This window comes from Anticarsia gemmatalis, chromosome 22 (assembly GCF_050436995.1).
Source record: "Anticarsia gemmatalis isolate Benzon Research Colony breed Stoneville strain chromosome 22, ilAntGemm2 primary, whole genome shotgun sequence".
NCBI lineage: Eukaryota > Metazoa > Arthropoda > Insecta > Lepidoptera > Erebidae > Anticarsia > Anticarsia gemmatalis.
The window spans coordinates 1660265-1682602 of record NC_134766.1 but is presented as its reverse complement, the minus strand read 5'-3'; the positions used below and the strand labels follow the sequence as shown (position 1 = coordinate 1682602).

General features: G+C 34.5%; 1 protein-coding gene across 3 annotated transcripts in view; it reads right to left on the bottom strand.

Annotated features, from left to right (window-relative positions):
• Neto (Neuropilin and tolloid-like) overlaps positions 1-22338 on the bottom strand; it is a 196271-nt gene that overhangs the window by 26157 nt on the left and 147776 nt on the right. For all 3 annotated transcript variants that reach the window (XM_076129323.1, XM_076129322.1, XM_076129321.1), the window contains one exon: positions 17611-17944. In XM_076129323.1, coding sequence (XP_075985438.1) covers positions 17611-17650 — 40 coding nt within the window. In that variant the 5' untranslated portion in view covers positions 17651-17944. The remainder of the gene's footprint in view (positions 1-17610; positions 17945-22338) is intronic.

Sequence of the window (22338 nt, the reverse complement as noted above, 5' to 3'; positions counted from 1 at the left end):
TATGTAAATGCGAAAATCTATTTATAAATCTATCTGTTTGTAGGCTTTCATGAGGGATCAACTAGGCTTATTTTTACGACATTTCTTTAGAAATAAAAAAAATCTAGCCTTGTATATTTAGCATGAACATAGCTGAAGGCTCAAATCCAAACACGGAATATTTTTTCCAAAAATGTACATCTTTATACATTTTTATAGAAACTACAATACATTATTATGTTATGTTATGGAAACTATATATTTTTTCTTTTGAATTATAGTGACAGTCAAACAAAAAAAAAATTAACAGATAATTTTGAAGTCAACAAATCGTAAATTTACTATTTCATAGCTTCACAAAAGTGGCTTTGAAAATAGTTCACTGTATACGTATTTATGTTCACGACTGTACAAGGTACAGTCACGTAACATTTACGGTCCTTATGGGCGATATCGTCCCGAACTACCCATAAACTAACATAAGATATGTATGTTCGTTTATTGCCACGTTTCTACAGAATAGCTGGAGAGATTTCGATGGGTTATCGATAGGATTTTCCGTTAATTAAAGAGGGTTAAGGAAAAGTTTGGTAGTTTCGTAGTTGGGTGAGTGGAGCTATAGTAGTTAAAAATAAAAAAAATAAAAAAAAAATCATTTATTAACAGTCCACAGTTGTACAAAACATAAGATCAGTAACTTAAGCCACACTAGGCATAGCCTGTTTCGTGGCCAAAGATTTTAGGCGATTACATAGTAGGACTATAGGTGCAAATAGAAATACAAAGTAAAAATCTTAGTACTAGTAGGAACAACATAGTATTTTATAAAATTAAATGTAAAAATAAAGTGAGTGTATGTGTGTGCGTTGTGTGCGTGTGTGTGTGTGTGTGTGTGTGTGTGTATGTGTGTGTGTGTGTGTGAGTGTTTGGACGTGATTGTATATGTGAGTAAGCCTAACGTACAGTTTTTAATAATTGTTCAACCTCTTGATAATTTAGACTACTAATATATTTTGTAACTGTTAATTGAGCTTCGCGTACCGAAACTTCTTTGAAATTATTTTTTTTGTTAATTAAATTATATAAATGTGGAAACAGGTAATTTTGGAACCGTTGCGCGAATGAAGTATGTACTGCAGGCACTTGTGCCTTGAAAACTCTTTGTTTTAGCATATTGTTATAATTGTCGGATTTTAATAACGTTGTATGGGTGACTTTGACTGCGTTTACCACATAGAGCCTACGAATGCTGAGAACATTGGATTCTTTGTAAATTAGTTCAGTGGGGTACCTTATAGGCTTTTTTAACATTACCTTTATGACAGATCTTTGCGCTCTTTCTAGTGTTAGTAGATATGAGGAAGCTGCTCCTCCCCAGGCACTTAAGCAGTATGTTAAAATAGACTGACAAAGAGAAAGATAGATCTTTTTGACCAGGCTTTCACTAGCCACGTTTCTGATCTGCCTCATTATATAAATTAATTTTCTGGTTCTAGCAGATAGGGTCGAAATGTGCTCCTTAAAGGACAGTTTCTCATCTGGGGTCACACCTAAGTATTTAATAGTTTGAGATCTTTGAATTGCTTTACAACCACAAACAATGGGAGTTGCATCTATATTATCTATGTTACATGTGTGTATAAAAATATCAGCGCTGTTGGTAGGGGATGAAGGTAGAGTTTTGTGGAAGCAAAGGTACTTAGTTTTAGTGGTATTTAAAGTAAGTAGATTATTATTAAGCCAGCAGGTAATTTTTGCCATACCAGATTCTACATTTTGAAAACACTGATCCCATGTTTTATCGTGAAATATAATTGCAGTGTCATCTGCATAACAGATTATTTCAGCGTTTTGTAGGGGTAAGTTATAAGAATACTTTTCATATTTCTCGCATTTGTAGTATCAGTTCATTGTTTCGTATAGTTTTCTTGTAATATGATAATGTTCTTGATATTCTTCTAGCGATATTATAAAGGCGAAAGTTTGTATAGATATTTAATACTCTATCACGCATGAAGCTTTGAATAAATTTTGATAAATGCAAAGTCAATTAAAATAGCCATCTGCAATAGATATAATATATAGACCAATGCTAAAGACCTAGCAAACTCTTAAAATATAATTCAAAGAGATTTATAGTCTGATCATCCTCATTACACCTGAAAGCTTTAAATGATCCAATAAATGTAATTTTAAGTTCGTGTGTTAGGGAAATTAAAATTTTCATCCCCGAGTCATCAACTATATCTATGCAAAATTTCATCAAAATTCCGATACACCAGTTTTAAATTCTAAATTTTGCATTTATAAAACCAGTATAAATGTATGGATGAAAACAAATCACAGGAAAACATTACCCCAGTCTATTTTCAACCCCAAATTGCTGATAAAACAGCTATCGAACACACGTTGATGTTCTGTAGAAACAGTCGTACACATATGCAAATATAACGTTTACATAACATTAGGGAACCCTCTTTGCTTTGCAAACCAGAATGTGGTGCGATCAATTGATAATGATCTGGGTAAATAAAGGTACTTATGTATAAAGTCGGTAGTATTACAACTGTCGTGTTAATGATTCAGTACCTCGATTCTCTACCACTATCGACTACCGACAACCGGCTAGCTATCGACATTTGACATTTAGAATGTACTGCCAAAAAAGTTTCTACGACGCCCGTCAGAGGCGCTGATTAGATTTTCATACAAAATTTCTCGATGACAGCTCGATTGTCGGTAGTCGATAGTGGTAGAGAATTGAGCTACAGGTTTCGATTTTGGTTGGGGCCGAAAAGTATTTTTTTTTTCTGTCAGGTTTGTAGTGATTGCCTAAGCTATGGAAGTTGTGATAGACCTATGTGTCTCTGATTTCTCGTTAAAAATGTTGTGATAGAAATGCGTCCCACGGAGCTATGAGAGAGATAGGATATAAAGCGTAAGTACACTTTATATTCATATTTGTGCACACGCTTGGACAGTCTGACAACTCAAAATACAACTAAATTTTGTGAGGACGGATGAATGCTAATCCTGCCTTTACGCAAAACCTATTGTATTTAAATAAAGCTTTGCATGTAAAATATGGCGATAGTTGAAGTAGGGGATGAAAAGACAGAAGTTTTGCAAACCAGCTAAAATCAAATAAACATATTCAATTAACTACACCTCCATCACAGAACCTCAAATTGAAAGACAAAAAGATGACCACACACCATTACCCGAGCTCATCAGCCGAGGAAAATGGCGCGAAAATAACCGGAAACGGATTATTTTTACTTACATCGTCACTTCCGTCCGCCATAACAATGTTTCAGAACATAACCTTTATTTTAATCGGCCATGTCGTAAATGGTAATGGAGTTCGCTCGGTACATATTTCGTGGCGTTTAAGGCGTTATTGCCTATTAGTTATGGGGTAAAGTGGGGTATTTTTGCGCGAAATTGGACGTTGAGTTGGAACAACCGGTTTTGGGGTGTATACGGGGTCGAAAGATTAGTGACGTCAGCAGATCAAGTGATGGTTTGGTCTTATCTCAGTTTGGATATCTTGGTTTGATCTTTTCATCGTTGAGGAAAATTGGCACTGAATATCTAACCTAGTTATCTAATAAGCGTTGCCTGCTTAGACCAGGGTTAAACTGGGGACGAATAGATCCAATTTCCTATGAGGATTGGATGAATGTTTGTTACTATATTTAGACAAAACTACTAAATAGATGTTGATGAAATTTGGCATACAAAGAGTTTAGATTGGAGTAATACATGTGGGACTTTTTATATCAGGGAATCTATTCAAGCAGACGAAACCACGGATGTAATCTAATACAAAATATGTCTAATATAATATTATTATAATGTCCGTCTACTCAATAGAGAGAATCACATGCACGGTTTACGGCTGACAGAGGAATACAATATTCAAAATTTAAAACATTTGTGACTCACATTTACGGAACGAAGGTGGCCAGTGTGTAACACAGCTTCTTAATTTATGAAAAACAGAAAATGATTAACTATAATCGATATAAATCGTGCTCGCCTATACTCTCTACTAAGTTGTCTGACTACTAATTAAATTTAATTTTACTAGTAAAGATGGAAACAACTTTTATACAAAACTTCTCAATAGCTGCACTTAACACTGGTTACAAATCCCAGTAATTAATTTAACTATCAGATTAACTTTCACAGTAAACAATAACTTACAAACCACGGAACTTAACTCATGTCAAGTAACACTCAAAACTTTGAACCAGTACTCAAGGATTTTTAACTCGCAACTTACATTATCTCGTGTAAAACAGACAAACACCGCACTGCGGTGACTAACTGTTTTAACAAATAGTTTGCAAATGTATGTTATTTACCTATTATTTATCTCATGAGTTACTGCAGGTTATATAAAAGCTTTTGCGTGAAAGACTAACAAAAAATATTACAGTTTTCGTTGCCATACTCCTCCGAAACGGCTTGACCGATTCTTATGAAATCTCGTGAGCATATTGAGTATGTCTGAGAATCGGCCAACATCTATTTTTCATACCCCTAAGTAACACTATTTTTTAATTTATATGGCAAAACAACGTTTGAAGGGTCAGCTAGTTTATCTATAAAAAAAACAATTCTTGCTATGGATTTTTTAATTAATTAAGGCCTGACAACCTGCGACCACGGCGAGTGCAGCCCGCGCCAAAACGTTAGGCATTTTACGGAAAAATGCGTGTTCGTGTTAATTGCCGGGTCTTATTATAATAATAATTATATTAAACATGCAACGCGAGAGTTTAAAAGTTATGACATACAGTTCTACTTTTACAACTTACTCTTTTATTAGCATAAAGAGCGTATTAGATTGCACGCGAGCAAAATAAAGATAAATAAATAATAATAAATAAATTTAACCCATTACTGTCCCACTGCTGGGCAAGGGTCTCCTCCCGTAATGAGGGAGGGGTTAGGCCTTAAGTCCACCAAGCTGGCTAAGTGTGGGTTGGGGACTTAAGATTAAGACTTAAAAGAAGGATAGCAACAATTTAATTCACTATAATAGCGAGAGCAATACGCAAGTAATCTGTAGACACAAACAGAGCATTAGTGATGTGTTGCCTTATTAGAATATCTCGTCAGGTAACTGTTTGGTCCTAGGAGCTGATGTTCAATATAGGTTAAATTACCATACATATTATTATGTAAATGCAATACAGCACAATAATGCGAGCTTCTCAGGTTAATGCTGGTAGAATATCAAATTCCATTAGACATAGGTGTAATAAACTAGCTATTTGATTGTTTGACTCTGTGGTTAGAGTTATGTGATGAGTGAATACGTAGTCTTGGGTTCTAAAACTGTGTTGATTTTTGGTAAGGTGAGTAATACAGTAAAAACTAGTATTTTCATGCAAGGAGTCAAACAAACATACAAAGAACAGATGCAAAGTTCAAACAGACATAAAGTGACTATTGACTACCTCCGTGGCGCAATGCGTGGGTTTGACTGCCATAAAGAACAGATATTTGTGCCATCCACAAATAAGTGTTTCGGGTCTGGTTGTACTTTGTGTCCGTTGTTTGTTAAAGTCCCCGCGACACAAGAGCAATTCTTAGTGCGGGAGTTGACTTTTGTTTTCGATTGTGAATTGACTCCACCACCACTGCGATACAGAAATAATTTTAATGCTCCATACACATATACACCTCATACGGTATTTGCTCAACAACTCAAATCCGACTATAAAATAGTTGTGTTAACTGCAAGACAACATAATGGCAACATTCGTAAAGAATATTTTTCCACCGAGCCGTCACTTCGAGTAAAACTGTGTGTTCGAAGCATGGGAGAGTACGGATGTAGATATTGACACTAGGCTGACCAAGACCTATTAAAAGGAAAGAAAAATACTTATAATCGCGAGAAGATAAGGCTTTCCAAATAAAGATATCTACTCACAGAAAGGTAACCCGGGCACAGATTGCGGAAATTCCTCCAGAAAGGGGACCCTCGTAATATATTCACTCTGCATATAGCAGGTGCGTAGAGCACTTTTTTATACAAATTACGTATGTTTCTTTTAGAACCCGAGCTGGATTTTTCATTTGAACTTGAGTTAAATAATCGTTTGTTTATATATATCAGGACTGAAATAATTATCTACCCTGCGAAGTAAGTTTAAATCTATACTAATATTATAAAGCTGAAGAGTTTGTTTGTTTGTTTGTTTGAACGCGCTAATCTCAGGAACTACTGGTCCGATTTGAAATTCTTTCAGTTTCAGTTTTAGCCCATTTATCGAGGAAGGCTATAGGCTATATATCATCACGCTATGACTAATGGGGGTGAGTAGCAGTAAAAAATGTTACAAAAACGGGGAAAATTATGACCCATTCTCTCTTATGTGACGCAAGCGAAGTTGCGCGGGTCAGCTAGTAACACATAAAAAGAATCACGTGGAGTGTACACTTAATCCTAAAAAAAAATGACTTGTAACGTCATGATTGTGTTTTTTTGTTTAAGCAAAAGTATATTTGTATCTATTTAAAATTATGTCTAAAGAAAGTATGTTGACTATCACTAATTTCTACATAAATCTATCGCAAAATAAAATAAAAAAATACTTTATTTCCAATTCCTATTTACATACGTATTTTTAACATTATACTAAACTAACCTATAAATGATTAACAAAAAAACAAAATATTTACAATTATACAATATCTCAAAATCGAGAAAATAATCTAGTATTTAACAGATACCGCTACCCGCTACTCCCATCACAGTAACTACAGCTTAAAAATAGTTAATAGTACACACGTATCCGCATTCCATTCATTGATGTCGGTCCGTTCATTCCGTTCGGTCTGCGCCGGCAATATGTCGCCGTCCTGAATCATTCACTCATGAATGTACGTACTTTTATATAGGAGTTGCACTGCTAATGCATTATTGACTTTGATAAATAGTTTTGTAGTTTCACGCTAGTTATAAATAAAGGTTTAGGTAGTGGTGTTTTGAAATATCAAGTATGATTTTCAATAATTCTTGGTCTCTATAGTTTGGGCGATAGGTGTGTGCAGCGATCGTAAGGTCTCGGGTTTGATTCTCGGGTCGGGTTGTTGCTTGAGGATTTTTTCTGTTTCAATATTCACAATAGTCAATTTATTATTTCTCATTAGCGTGACCTAGCTCTGTGCTAATATTGGGAACACATCAACAGAAATATAAAAATCCCTATAACTACTTTACACTATTGAAATACCTTAGTATTAGCAGTATATAATATATTATCGTTGAAATAAAACTTTTCCAATTTCATTTAAAATATTGCGGCTAACATAAAAAACTGCGAAGCGTGCGGTTAAAAAAACACATATATCGTAAATTCGTTCACCCATTCAGTCAATCTAGTTCCCATTCTTCAGTTCACTTCACACTAGTTCTTTCATTCATAAATAAGCCCATTCAGCCGTCCATCTATTCATTCACCTTGAACCATTCAGATTTACTAGCCTTGCTACATTTTGTGTACTCACTACAGTGTTTTTGTATAGAAATAGTACGATTTTTGATATAAGTTTCTATCGTTCTCGTAAATACTATATAAATTTATGTTATTGAAATACCACTGTATACGGTCTTGTATGATAAGATGTATGGATGAGAATGAAGCAAAGGAAATTCGTAAGGATCGTGCCAAGTGGTGTTTCCTGATCCCTGTCTACCCCAATGGAAAGAAGGCGTGATTTTATTAATTTATGTATATATAAACTACTTGCGTTCAAATAATATTCAAATCTAAAAAGTTTCGAAAAATAACTAGTGTGTAATTGCTTAATATTTGTATTGTTTGCTGGGTTGCTGAATGTCGTGGATTCGATTGCCACTCCGTGGGAGTATTCGTGCTATTTAACAATTTCAGGCCTGGTTATACGTGTCCATAATTCAATTTTGTATGTTTGTTAAAATGTCTGCGACATTTTTAGTACCCGAATTATATTTGAGAATTAATAATATCAATAAAACACAACATTTGTCTTTAAATAAACTATATTTTAATACTCAAGCTTCGAGACGTAAATATATCAACAAAAAATATTTATCTTAAACAAAATTAAGTTAAATAAATACCAACTTACTTTTAACTCAACTAAATTCATATTAATGTTAAGACTTGCTTAGAAAAACAAACGGCGAAGACTTAAAGATCTATGTTTATAAAGATAAATTATGCCTTGATACTCTTTGAGGCTAAAGGAATATCTCTTAAAGATATTAAAACTAACGAAATAAGTATCTGAATTTGTATTAAATGAGTTTGAAGATGTGTTTGTATTTCATAGACTATGAATTTATATTTGTTTTTCGGGTGGTTAAAGTATGAATTGTGTTCACTGGTTGGTAAACGATCTGTGGGTTACGCTACCGTTGGTGCGATCATTCTATAAATGGGTGACCGCGTAGTGGTATTTGAACTGAGCGTTCCTGTGCCTCGAAGGGCACGTAAAAAGTCGGTCCCGGTTGTTGTCGATTAAGATAACAGTCGCTAAGCCATGTCAAAGGCATTTCGGGCGGCTTGAACAACTTTGACACTAGGTTGACCACTAACCATAAGACAGATAGATAGTATGACAACTTAGTAGAGAGCCTTGCAATGCATTAGTTATCTAGATAATTCTGTTTATTTTTAATAAACATTTTGAAGCCTCTGGTCAGGTTTGGTTGGTATTCGTCTGCTGAACGCGAGATCCTGGGTTTGAATCCTAGATCAGAAAAGTGCTGTTGATTTTTTTCTAATTTACCTACAAATATTAGTTTATTCTCAATACTAGTCTGAAATTAGGTAACGTGCCCTTTAAGTGACAATAGGTTGTATGACATGGGATTAACATTGTTAATGGCGAAACATGGGTCTATTTCACATACCTCTGCCTATCACCTTCGGGTATAACAGGCGTGATATTATGTACTTATTATTATGCACGTGTGTAAACCACAAAGTAAATTTGAAAACCCCATTCATCTGCATAATCTTTTAAACCAAAGTTTATCACACACTCTCATACAACAATAGATACAAATTCTTATGGACCCCCGGCCATTTTTCATCTCCTGTTAATAAAAGGACCTCTACAAAACATCCCTTAGCATAATACCACGTATCGTTATTTAATATACCTACTGAAATATGTTGATGTAAGCCAAAGGACCTCTTATGGAGATTAATTTGGTTTGGTTTTAGATATTTACATGTTTTTCTCGGAGGGTCGATTTCTTAGCGGTATCGAGGGCCTATAGATATTTTTTGTATGGGAAATTGCTCTGCGTCTCTAGCAATAGGCTAGTAGCCGTGTGAGCTACTTTTTATCAAGTAATTTTGAATGACAAATACTCACTATTGCATAGATAATGTCACTAGTTTGATTGTTAAAATATTCGTGATAAAAAATAGTTCATATAATAGTCGAGTAGTATAAGTTGACACCTCCCACGCAAGTGGTCGACGGTTTAACAGCGTGATGAAACCTTGCATGCCTAAAGTTTGTTTATACATTTCTTGAGGGCATGCAAAGTCCTCAACCCGCACTTGGCCAGCGGATTTAGGGCTAATTCCTCCCTCATTACTGAAGGAGACCTTTACCCAGCAATGGGACATTAATGAGCTAAAATTTTAATTATTAACATTTTATAAACTTAATGATTCATCAAAAGTAAAATAACCTAGTTAGTTAATAAACAAAAAGCGTCACAATTATACGAACTAATGAACAAACTTTTGTCATTTATGTTTCGTTTTAAGTGGACAAAGTTGTTTCAGTTTGTACAACGTTTAATCTACTTCGCCATTCATATTTTCGTTCCGTTTTATTTATTTAGGATGGTCAGTTTGAAATAATACTGTGATACGATTGGTGAAGGACTGTAGACTTATTTTAGTATAGTATAGTAGTAGTATGTACAGTGTGTGCCGTGAGGACAATTGTATCCTTTTCAATAGTTAAAATGACAAAGTGACTTACCTTAGCCATGATAAAAAATATGAAAAGTATTTATTCACGCTAGCTCACACACAGTTAATTGATACTTAACTAAGCAGAGCTTGTATTGCCATAACTAGACACTTGATAAACGTACTAATATAATTCTAAATACGTCACTATAAACAATTTTAAGTATATTTTGTCGACAATTAATAAGTTAAGCAACTTATATATGGTGAAAGCATAAATGTTTAAATAATATATTTTAGCTAAATTGGAAAGCGGTTATTGGCCATTTAGGGTTAGTCGTTAAACAATGTAAAAAAACCTAAGTCAACCGACTTACTTTGATACTAGGTTGTTCAATAACAATAAAAAATAACAGTTGTATTTTTTACATTTGTGACGAGCAAGGTGCACTTATGAAGAAGTCTTCACTACACTCTTTAATCCAAAGTCACCACAACAAAAAAATATCATTCAAAAATTCCTTCAACCTTCTGTATCTCTTAAACGACCTCAACCTAATTGACCCTAACTACATATAAAGAAGCAGTCTCTTAAACCACTTTATATATGGTAAACTGAATTTAATAAAAGCAAGATGTGTCCTTTGGAACGAAGCCAGCGCACATGTTGTCCATGCATTAGAAAAACCTGGCGTATAATAAGTCAGGGTTTGGAAAAACACCGTAAGGTATTTTATTGAGTCTGAACGATTTTGGATGTAAAAGGTATTCGAAATGGCGTCTTTATTTTGTCTCTGTGGTTGGTATCTTTGAGGTCACGGATTCGATTCTCAGAGGAAATGCTCTTGCACTTCACTACACTTTTGTTGAAAACTGTAGTATTATGAAATTGTTAGCATTTTTGCTAAAACACACCTATGTCATATTCCGGGTTGTAACCATGCCGAAAATCCAACCCGATTGTGCTGTTTTGATGGTAAGACAAACAAACACACTTACAAGTTTATAATATTAGAATGGTTTGTATTGTCAAACATTCAACTCAGTTTAATAGACAGTTCGAACGTGCTTTCTGAATGAAGAACGGAGACGCTCAGTTCGAATTATCTGCAGCCGTTTCATATCAAGATTATTCACAAAAAGTTGTTTACCACTGAGGGGCGATTTCTTAACATATTATGTATGTAGCTCAATTGACTAACTAACTATAAATACTGTAAAAAAGTCCTCCTGCTCCTAGCGTGTTCCGTGAGAACTATTCTTTAAAAATCAATTTTAAATTGACTGAATCTGACTGCCTCCGTGGCGCAGTGGTTAACGTGAGCACCTTAACCTGCTACTATTGTTGTCGTGAGGTCGTGGTCGATTCCCACACGCCGCAAATGCCGATTTAAAATTTCGAACTTCGCCCAATAGTAGCGAGTGTGGAAAATGGCGTTACTGATATATTGACCGAAAATTTTCTCTGACTAACAGTCACTAAAGCCATAATTTCAACTTAACTACCAATTCTTTTTTACCTTGGGGTAGCAAAAAGCGACATCCCCAACTACATAGAAGGCGGGGCCAACAAATCATCGGCTGGTCCCGAAGGATGTTGGGCTTTCATCGACATTTAGTGATCTCTGATGGGCGGTACAAGGGCCCATTCGTTGCCTTAATGGGAGCGAGATCTTGAGATTATGTCACTTAGATTCAGTGAGCTTTTTTAAGAATGGTTTATTTTTGGATTACGTTGTCAGTGCTATGGTTAAAGTGTTCCCTGTGAACTATTACCGTCGCGCCCGTTACGACGAATTGTATTCTTACTTATGATCAAATTTCTATAATGAGCTGGAATATTGTGTTAATGTAAATGTGTCAATTAGTAATTATCGTTTCGATTGTCCAAAAATATACGACACATATTTGTGACAACAAGTAACGTTTTACGAGAAAAATACATTATAGCAAAACTTTATTGACTTTTATTTGAGTCAGGTTTTACGTATTGAGAAGAGCTAAAAGACGTGTATAATATTTTTTATAATCGCTTTATTTTTAAACGGGAAACTACACATAGTATTTCTACTTTTATCATGACTATATTCTTTCCTGAAATAAGATTTTCATGCAAAATGACGTCACAAGCCATTACACTCGAATCTGCAATCTCCTTTATTCCCAATCTTCATAATATTCAAGTCACACACACAGATTACCGCGGGAGACAATATTTATGTACGTACTTATACTTAGTACGGGATACAAGGAAGAGCAAACTTCGCTCATGTAGTTAGTAAATGTTAAAAAATATATAGGGACTGCGTTGGCAGACGGAAACCGTTCTGATTTATGATTAATCAAAAAACTTAAAAAGAGCGATAAGATTACTTGTAGTTAGTGATTACATACTAGTGTTTTTATTGAATGAATTTATATGACTCGAAAATGTATCCCTAAAGAATATTTAACCGTTGGGTTGTCTTTTGTTTTTCTTGCACAGCTTCTGTTATAGCAAATACAAGAAGTCATGTCCTCAAGCAGTTCTTTCAGTCATTTATTTCAAAAATAATAATTAAAAAAAACATAAAAGCCATTCAACAAAAGAATAAAAAAACAAAATAAACAGATTTACTTAGCTAATCCACTCTCAACACATTTTTAAACACCATATAAATTACTTTTGATCCAGCAACTAGATGGGCGAAGGTTGCTCTTCTTTCTCTTAGACTAACTGGTACATCGTATGACAAAGTTACGTCTCCTAACTACTTATTATATCCCGGTACGTAATTCTTACAGGACAGCCATTGTGGAAGGTTTTGCTACTTTTATTTATATTTCATGGGGTTCGAGAGTTATTGGGGTAAATATTTGGGGTAGTTAATAACTTTTTTTGGGGGAAAATGGGCTGTTTTGGGTGTTATTGCCGACTTATAGTAGTGCAAGCGCGCGTGAGGAATTTTGTTTCGAAAAAAGTGATAAGCTAAGGACACATAATAAAGAAAACATAATACTTAATTTTATTTTATTTTGCGTACTTTTACAATTACCTACTTACTACATGTAAATATATTATACAATAATTCAGTGATTTACACATGACAGACAGAAATCAGATAGTCAAAGAAACAAGAGTCCCAAAGTTTAAAGATAAGTTTTTTTTGTATCTTTTATATCAAAGACGATCATGACAAGGCCTTGATTTTCATATGTCCATAATTTAACCTTAGTCTTAAATCCCTGAAGTCAATATGATAGATACAATACAGCTAGTAACTACAGGTAGTCTAAGGTTCGATTCCGGAGTCAGGCAAAACACAATTGGGCTTATCAAATATCTATTGAGAAGTTTTATCTCGCATTGAAACTTTGCCAATACTTAAGTTATTGCAGATTGAACTAATAAAAATATAAGGTAAACAAGCTTGGAAACTGTATGTAAACCATATTGCGTAGAATAGGGTACTAAAATAACAATAGGTCTTTAGCCGTATATTTGCAAAAGTGGCGATAGATTTTGGATTTTATATACAAAAGTTTGATAGTATAGTTAATTTAGAGGTTTTTACTGTCATGAGGATGGAAGGTCGTGTTTTCAGGTAGTTAAAAAAGAAGAAGGTTCTTAGATCATCGGATCATAATTTTTTTTATTTTTGTAGCCTATTGGACTATAGACCATATTTATTCTTATATTAAAGCGAGTACCTCACATTTAGAGGTACCTACTAGTTTTGATAGACATAGGACAATTATTGTTTGAGATATTATGCTAGACAAAGATTATTTGAATATGTCTTCAATAACAATTAATTATTTTGGTCATGTTTGTATCGTGGTTAATAAAGTGACACTTTTACATCCGTTTATGAAAAATATATTATTTAAGAAATATTATTTCATATTCCTGTGGGACAGCAATGGGTTAAATTTATTTATGTCATTCATGAGAAAACAAAAGGTGGGTGTGGAATTAAATTTAGGATTTCTGTTACTTACAAAAAGCTGACATTTTCTAACACGTCTCTATTTTTGTTTTGGACGGGATTCGAACCTACTGCACGTAATACAATTTAAAGTACCGAGGTAACTCGATTGGTTCGGGATTTGTACCGCACGCTATTTTTAAGGATTGCAAGAGATAGACTGACTAAAAATACAATAATTATTTTGCAAGCTACTTAACAATTACACAAGTAATAATCTTTAATATAATTTTATTAATAGACTTTTGGATTAAACCATCTCTAGTTAACTTAATAAACGTCCCTTAGCACTAAGTAATGAAACCGCAGCGCTGAAGCCTTTAATTAATTATGACTGAAACGTCTGAAACATCAATTAATTCCTCTCTATCCGTACTAATATAAATGTGAGTGTCTGTCTGTTACACTTTAAAGCTATGAAGCCTAAACTGATTTTGATGAAAATAAAAACCGAGAATTTTCAAATTCGGTTTTTCCGAAAATCATTTCCTATAATAGTATGGTTGAAATAGAGGATGATATTATTTAACTGAACGACTGCTTTTAAAATCTGAGCAGTAGTGTATGCAACTGTTTGGTTGCTAAGGCAGGAAAGTACTATTGGGATACTCCAATTTTCGTTGAAAATTTTCTTATAGACGCCTTTGGTAATGTACCTACTAAGTACAGTTAGCCGGGTCGTTTTCTATAACATCTGCATATATCTTTATGTATAACAGATGTGTTGTTATAAATAAACTTTACTCTATTATACTGCTTATAAAGCCATACAATACATAATATGAAAATGAAATGCTAGAAAAATATATGTTATTATGTATGTAAGTGCAAAATGGTATACGAAACCACGATGGTTATTTTTGTGAATAGACCACGTCCAGTCAAAATAAACCATTTCACCAAAAGCAATCTAGCAAAAATGTTCTGAAATTTTCAGATATATCTCACAAGGCGTCTTGAATACGAAGGTTCAAATTGTCCAGCCGATGTATTATCTGAACGCTAGACAAATACATTTCAGCCAGAATGTTGCCTAAAGCTAGCCCTATCTGAATTTATTGTCTAGAATTCTAGGCCGAAACTATTACGATACTGAAGGGCTTTGCTAGAAATATCTAGTCTTATTTTTCTTAGAACATAGATCGTTTTTTTACAAGATGCTTCTCGCATTTTGAATTGGTTTCGTCTTGGTGTGACTTTTACAAACATACAAAGGACACAAAGCCTAATAAGATCCGTGGTAGACTGGCAGAGGTTACTACTGCAGGTGGCTGTAGTGAATTCGGTTCTTACATTGATGAAATATTTGTAGAATCCTTTAATAAAAATAATTGATCCGAGTATCAAATTAAGAGAATACCACTTTGTGTCCATATTTCGTATGTTCGTTACTTTATCTACTTATACAAGTATATGTATTTAAAAGTATATAAGTATGTTTAAAAGTTATCTGGTTACTATAGCAGGTAAAAGGTCTGCTTAGTTTGGAATCAAATGTCTGTGTAGCTAAAATGCTGCAAATGGCTGTTAGTTGTCTATGACACTCATTTATTTTTTTGGTGGTATTCTCAAATAATGCTATAAGTTATATTTTTCAAAATAATAATGAAAAAATTCTCTTAGCTTGTAAGTTTTGAAGCCAAAACCTCTCAACGTCTAATATCATATCCAAAATTCGGGATGGGAAAAAAATACTTGTGAAAAATAACAGTTACAAAGAACATTATTATAGTAATAAAATCCTTGTCGTTCCCTCGATGTGAGTCCGCGATATATTATCATTAGGCAGGCAGCAGTGCGTAACGGTGGAATCGTAGCTATTCTCTGATATTTTTATTGTATGGTATTCTGAGGCTAAATTTTTACGTGTTTTTGGACATGTATGTAGTTGAATTGTATATTTATAATAGTCCCGAACGTATTATTAATACTGTAACTGCTCCACAACTGCAACCCGCGTCATTTTGTTGCTTGTCATTTACAATACAGATAATAAATATTTTAAAAAATCTATACAATTATTATAAAGCCTGAGACGTGTGTAAGTATTTGTGTAAAGAGGGAAGGTGGGCTTGCAGTTACAGGAATCATTATTTATACCCTTACTATTAATTTTGTAATGTGTCAGTTTTTGGTTTGTATATACATCTACAACGTCAAAACAGCTGAACTGATTTTGAAAAACCTAGTATTGTGACAGTATATTTCGCGAAAGCAAATGAACTAAAAGGAAACAATGCAAGCAGAGTTTCGTGTAAAAGTTAGTATTCCATAAATTATCACATAACGCGACCCTCCCCTAAGGAAAGGTATGTCAATATTATGATGGTTATCACCCCCTCCCCCCCACTTTCCACCCTTCATGTGGAAACGGGGAGGTTCTATTTGTAGACAGAGAAGAGATACACATATTATAACATGTTAAATAAATAACTTTTGTCTCTGTAGCAGTGTATATAGATGCTGATCACAGGGTCTCAGGTTCGATTTCCTTTTTTCCGATTTTTTGTTAGGAAATAACTGCACGTATGGCGCAGTAGTTACCGTGGCCACTTTGCGGCAATAATCATAGCGCCGCGTGTGGTGGGTTCGCATCCCACCCGGGACAAAAACTTCTGTGTTGTAGGACTGGTTGTCAAATTATCTACATAAGTATGTATTTAAAAGTATATTAGAATGCTCTCTGCTTAGTTTGGAGTGTGTGGCCGTGTGTGAGTTGTCAAATGATCAAGAAAAGTACGTCTTATGTGGCTATTAAAGAGTGGCCAAGAATTTCTTGTCAGCTCTTCTTACGGTTTTTACCTTCAGAACTGGCTGTTACTTTAGCTTTCACATTCACAAGTAGATAACTGTATCTTACTTCAATAAGCCAACAATTAGATTTTACACCTCTGCCTACACCTTCAGGTATAATATTAGTGATGTTATAATACAAAATTAAATGGAACGGATACATTATTCATAACAGCTTCATAATATTTATTTCCGATATTTATAAATCAGATGATAATCGTTTATAATAAAAGTATTATGTTCAAAATAACTTCCCTTTGCCAACATTTTGTGTCAAAATAAATTCAACTCTACTTCTTCAGAAATAAGGTATATTTTTTTATGTTGATTGTTTAATATTTGATCCAGATTATTTAGATTTATTTGAAGTTTCGTGACTCGTAATATTATAAGGAGGTAATAGGTTTTATATTATTGGTTATTAACCCTTCTTTGTTTAGCTATGTTTCCCACTGCTGGCCAAAAGCCTCCCTTCTACGTTCTAAACTTAAGTTAATATAGACAACTATATTATTAATAAACGTTAGAGGAACTGAGTCTGTGCTATTGGTAGTAAATGTAACTGCTGCGCGGTTCAGGTTCAAATACCAAGTTGAATATGGTTTTTGAAATAGAACATAACGTCAAATTTCAACCCTTAAACGAGTTACCTAAACAAAATATTTTTATACATAATAAGTAGCATAAATCTTTCTTTTAGAAGAAACATTCATAAAAAGGTATTTCTATTTCTAAAAAAACTACACGAAACCTACAAAAATGTATCAAAAGCCGTGACTGCTACCATTGTCTTTTCTTTGACATTCCAAGCCAATGACTTTCGTAAATATCCGTAGCGACATGCCAGTTTCGCCACTACACCACTGTGACGTCACGCCACATACTACGATTTATAACTTTAAATAAAAAAATATTGTAAAACTCACCAAGGGCCAAGGAAAGCACAAATAGTGCCGGCGATGTCATTGACCTGCCGGCCGGAAGGGCCGCCCGCCCGCATTCGTGATGACTCTGACAAAATCATCAATATCACCACACTACAGAAGCATTGCTATTCCCACCACTATTATCACTGGTATTTGTAACTGTTATTTGTTATAAGTATTTTGGAACTGGTATTTTTTTGACAGCACTATTTTTTAACACAAATTTTCACTGATTCTCTTTAAATGTTAGTAAACACAATCACTTTTCACTTTCTATCGATACCTTTACACTGTAGATGAGGATATGTTTGTATTCTTAGGTTGCCGCCAATACCTGTAAAAAAAGAAAAACATGTTGTAGCAATGTAAAAAATATTCAATATATCTTTAAACCAATAAAACAGGTATCATCGTATTCAAGTGCTTATTATTAATTTTCTGCCCATATAGAATTAGCTACAGTTACTAGTCAATACTTATTTCTTTCAAATCCGAGATATAACTTTTTAATAAAAAAATAATATAATCGGAATCAGTAGCACTTTTTGAAACAGAAGAAATCACATCACTAGTAAACTACAAAAAATCTCAAAACAATATAAAAATACGTATTCCAAAAAACACCCGCGTCATCACATCACTAGGACAAAAGAACGATATGTCATAGCGAGCGTAATGGCCACTTCACACAGTCGCAAGTGCTCAAGTACCAACAAGTACCGCGGTAGTACCGCGGAAGTACGCGGAAAGTGCCACGAAAGTACCACACGAGAGGTAACGACGGTGGTTGAAAGAAAGCCTTGTGACTGTCTAGATTCTGTACCATGAATTTGGTAATGGAATGATGGATGGGATGGTTTCTGGTGGGAAGATGCACGTAGTAGTAGCATGCTTGTAGCACGATTTTTTACACACGATTCTATAGAGTATAGAAAGTTTGAGATTTAAATCATCCTTTAAAAAATGTTAAGCTTTATAATAAGTCAAGAAAAGAATCTGCTTTTTTATATACAAGATTTTTTTATAGCTACTTGGTTATTTTGGATTTTTGAACCACTATTGATCATCGACAGTCAATAGTGGTTCTAAAAGCCAAAATATGTACTCCTGAAATTTAAGACTGAGAGTTCAAATCCGGAAAATTGCAATTTGGATCCTCCATTAATTGTTAGAATATTCTCAATAACAGTAAAAATGTCACAAGTGTATAGAAAAGTATACAGCCTTATTTTACCATTTACCAAATACATTTGGTGTTGCTAATTTGCTGCGAGCTTGTGGACGTTTGAAAAGCCGTCAAAATGAATTATTCCGCGCATGAATTGCTTCCCTTGCAGCGTGCGTTTAATACACAGTTCAGGTCAAGCTTAAACTATGAGAATTTTATTGCATTATATTAGGTCGGGGAAAAAGTCTTTTCGCATTATAATATGTATGAACTTGTAATAAAATCTTTACTCTACACATAAAAGCTCGATATTTGGGTACCTCACGAGCTTACTGCAAGGAACCTAATGAACCGTGTACTCGTTTGTGATTCTTGAAGAGATTTTATTACAAGTTCATACATACTATAATGCGAAAAGACTTTTTTCCCGACCTAATATTACACTACAGCTGTTTGGACGACAAATTCTTGCATCGCTTTTTTCAATACTTTGGACTTGTAGTCACTATGAATGCGTACGCAATTGAACACCCTGTACACTACGGTACAATTTAATACGTGCAGTACACGTGTGTGTTAGTTGAAAGCACTCTAGAACAATGTCCTACAGATCTCTTGTACTAAGGGTGACGCACATGCATTCATTTTAGTATTTCAGTGCGGGGAGAAATAAAAATAATACACTACTAGCCGGTATTCGGTAACGGAGTAAAGTTTTATTAAAACCAGCAAAATGTTTAGAGCCTCATATATAATGTCCTATTAGGTATCAGTTCCGAAAATACACATTTTTTTAAAGTCAACTCCCGCACTAAGAATTGTTCCGTGTGGGAATCGATCCCATGACCTCCATACGGCGACTCTACGAACAAATGCGGTGTGGCTAGTTTAATCAGTGCACCACGGATATATCATACCATCCATAACTACAAGTGAAAATGTCTTAACAAAAAACCTATGGAAAATCTCGACTTGGGATTTCAACCCGAGACAGATGCATACACTGCCTCATCACAGAAGCAGGTAAAGGATTTGTCTGTTACATAATAATATTATTATACTCTGTAATACAAATTCTAAATATACAAACCCTATATCGTCTGTCGTGGCCCTAATTCTCAGAAATCTGTACGAAAACAAGGAAAATCAAATTAATTTCAATTTTGTGAGAAAGAATGGAATACGATTTCTGTGTTATTGTACTTTTCTAAATTGTTTTCGTAAGGTTATATGTATTTACATACGGCGTTTCTGCTAAGATACGTCTATTTGAGATTACTGTCGGAATATATTATAAGACAAAACTCTAAAAATAGCGAAGCCGATAACGGTTCGTCATCATTGGCCTGCATTCATCTATTGCAGATAATTAAGGTGGCGTCAAAGTTGTTTAAGCCGCCCGATGGACTTTATCGTGGCTTTACGATTGTTATCTTAATTGACAACAACCCGGACCGACTTTTTACGTGCCCTTCAAAGCACGAAGACGTACAGTTTAAATACAACTAAGCGATCTATGGAATGACCGCGCCAAGGTTTGCTTTACCCATAGATCTTTTGCTGACCGGTGAGCGCAACTGGGTATGGGCGCCTCCAAAGACCTATGCGAGAGTAGCAACCGCGATTACAATGTAATTTTGACCGGTTAAGAGTAAATAAAGTTATTGAAATATAACGTTGATTGCTGTAATGGCCGAAAATGGGTGCTGCGTGATATAACTGACTACTGGGTTCAAGCAGACTTATGTATCTACATTGTACACTATGTAAAGTATCTAGTATAGAAATATTAAGTACTTGCGGACCTATTTTCATACCAAGTACATCACTAGCTGCTACACTCAATCGTCGTTCCTTTCAATTCCAAAATTGTAAACATTTTTATTTCCATTTCATCAAATAATTCATACAAAATCATCCAATTAAAAATATCAAATTACTTTCATTAATTAACCATTGAAACAAAACATTTATTTCACTAATTAAATACGGAGAAAACATTCAAAAGGTGATAATTTTATTCATTTCAAAGACCGAAATATTTTCCTGAAAGAAGTTTTTTTTCTTTAAATTGGCTGAAATTACGTCGTGGGCTTTTAAAATACGGAAGTTGGGACCTCAAAGGGCTTTCTAACTTAAGCTATTTTGCTGTGCTTTGAGGGACCTTTTTTAAAGCAAGAATAAAAAGATGTATTGTTAAAAAGATGTTTACTGAATATTTTTTGTTGGTGAATATGTGAATGAAGCAAATGAAGTTCGTAAGGATCGTAGCAAGTGGCGTTCTCTGGTCTCTGTCTAACCCTATGGGAAAAAGGTGTGATTTTATTTATGTTTGTATATTATATTTTATTTGCGTGATTTAATCCATACTTCATTCATTTTTATAACACTATCTTACTAATATTATAAATGCGAAAACGTGCGAGGAAGGATGTGAGAATGCGTTGGTGGTCTCTTCCGACCCCTATGGGAAGAAGGCGTAATCTTATTTATGTATGTATGTATATTTAAGACGTTTTTACGCGGGCGAAATCGCAGATAGAAGCTTGTCTGTCTGTTTGTTTGTTACACTTTAACGGTTAAACTGCTGAACATAATCGTAAAACCTAAAAGCTTAAAACTTAAAACTGTATACCGTCCTGTTTACCCCAAGAGAGTACATAGGCAATTAAAAAACCCGCACCAAGCCGCGGGCAAAAGCTAGTTTGTTTATTAATTACGAAACTGTTCAAACGAAAAGAGAAGCCTCATTCACAGTCAAAAGCTTGAAAAGCCCTCTAATTAAAAACAAATTATGATTTATATAACTGAATAAATATGTCAGTATTTCAAACAAAAATACTTCTAATTAGTAAACCGTAGTACGTAAGAGCGAGATAGAAGATACAATTTTACGAATGAGTAAAAGAGACAGACGATGCGCTCAACTTTATGCCTATAAACATTTAATGGGTCCCAGTTGGGTGACGGGATTGAGCACAGTCACAGGACTGGGAATCGAATGTTGGACTGTTGGTATTTATACGACTAGTGAAACGAGTTGTGAGGCTGTGTCGAATTATGTTATTCTGAATTACTTACTACTGCTTTGATGCCTGAAATTGGAGGACAACGAATTTCAGCATATTTTTCACAATGTACTGTCATATTTACAAATTAAAAAATAAAATAGGTATACCAATATATCCAATAATATAAGTGTGTTCCTCAAGCTGCCTGAAGAGCCACTGACATGGCTTAGCGACTGTTTACATAATTTACAACCACCGGGACCGACTTTTAACGAGCACTCCGAAGCACGGGGACGCATAGTTCAAATACTACTATGCGGTCACCCATCTATGGAACGACCGAGGCAACGGTTGCTTAACCCACAGATCGTTAACCGAATGGTGAGCACAGCGCTTCTAGCTCTATATAGGATGCGTTTTAAAGAATCTCGTTTATAAAAATTTGCAAAGTTTTCACTTACAAATATCATAGAAAATGACGCAACACATACATACGTGTTAACTGGCTAAAGTCAAAAGTGTTCGCGGGCACGTTGCCAAACATTCCGG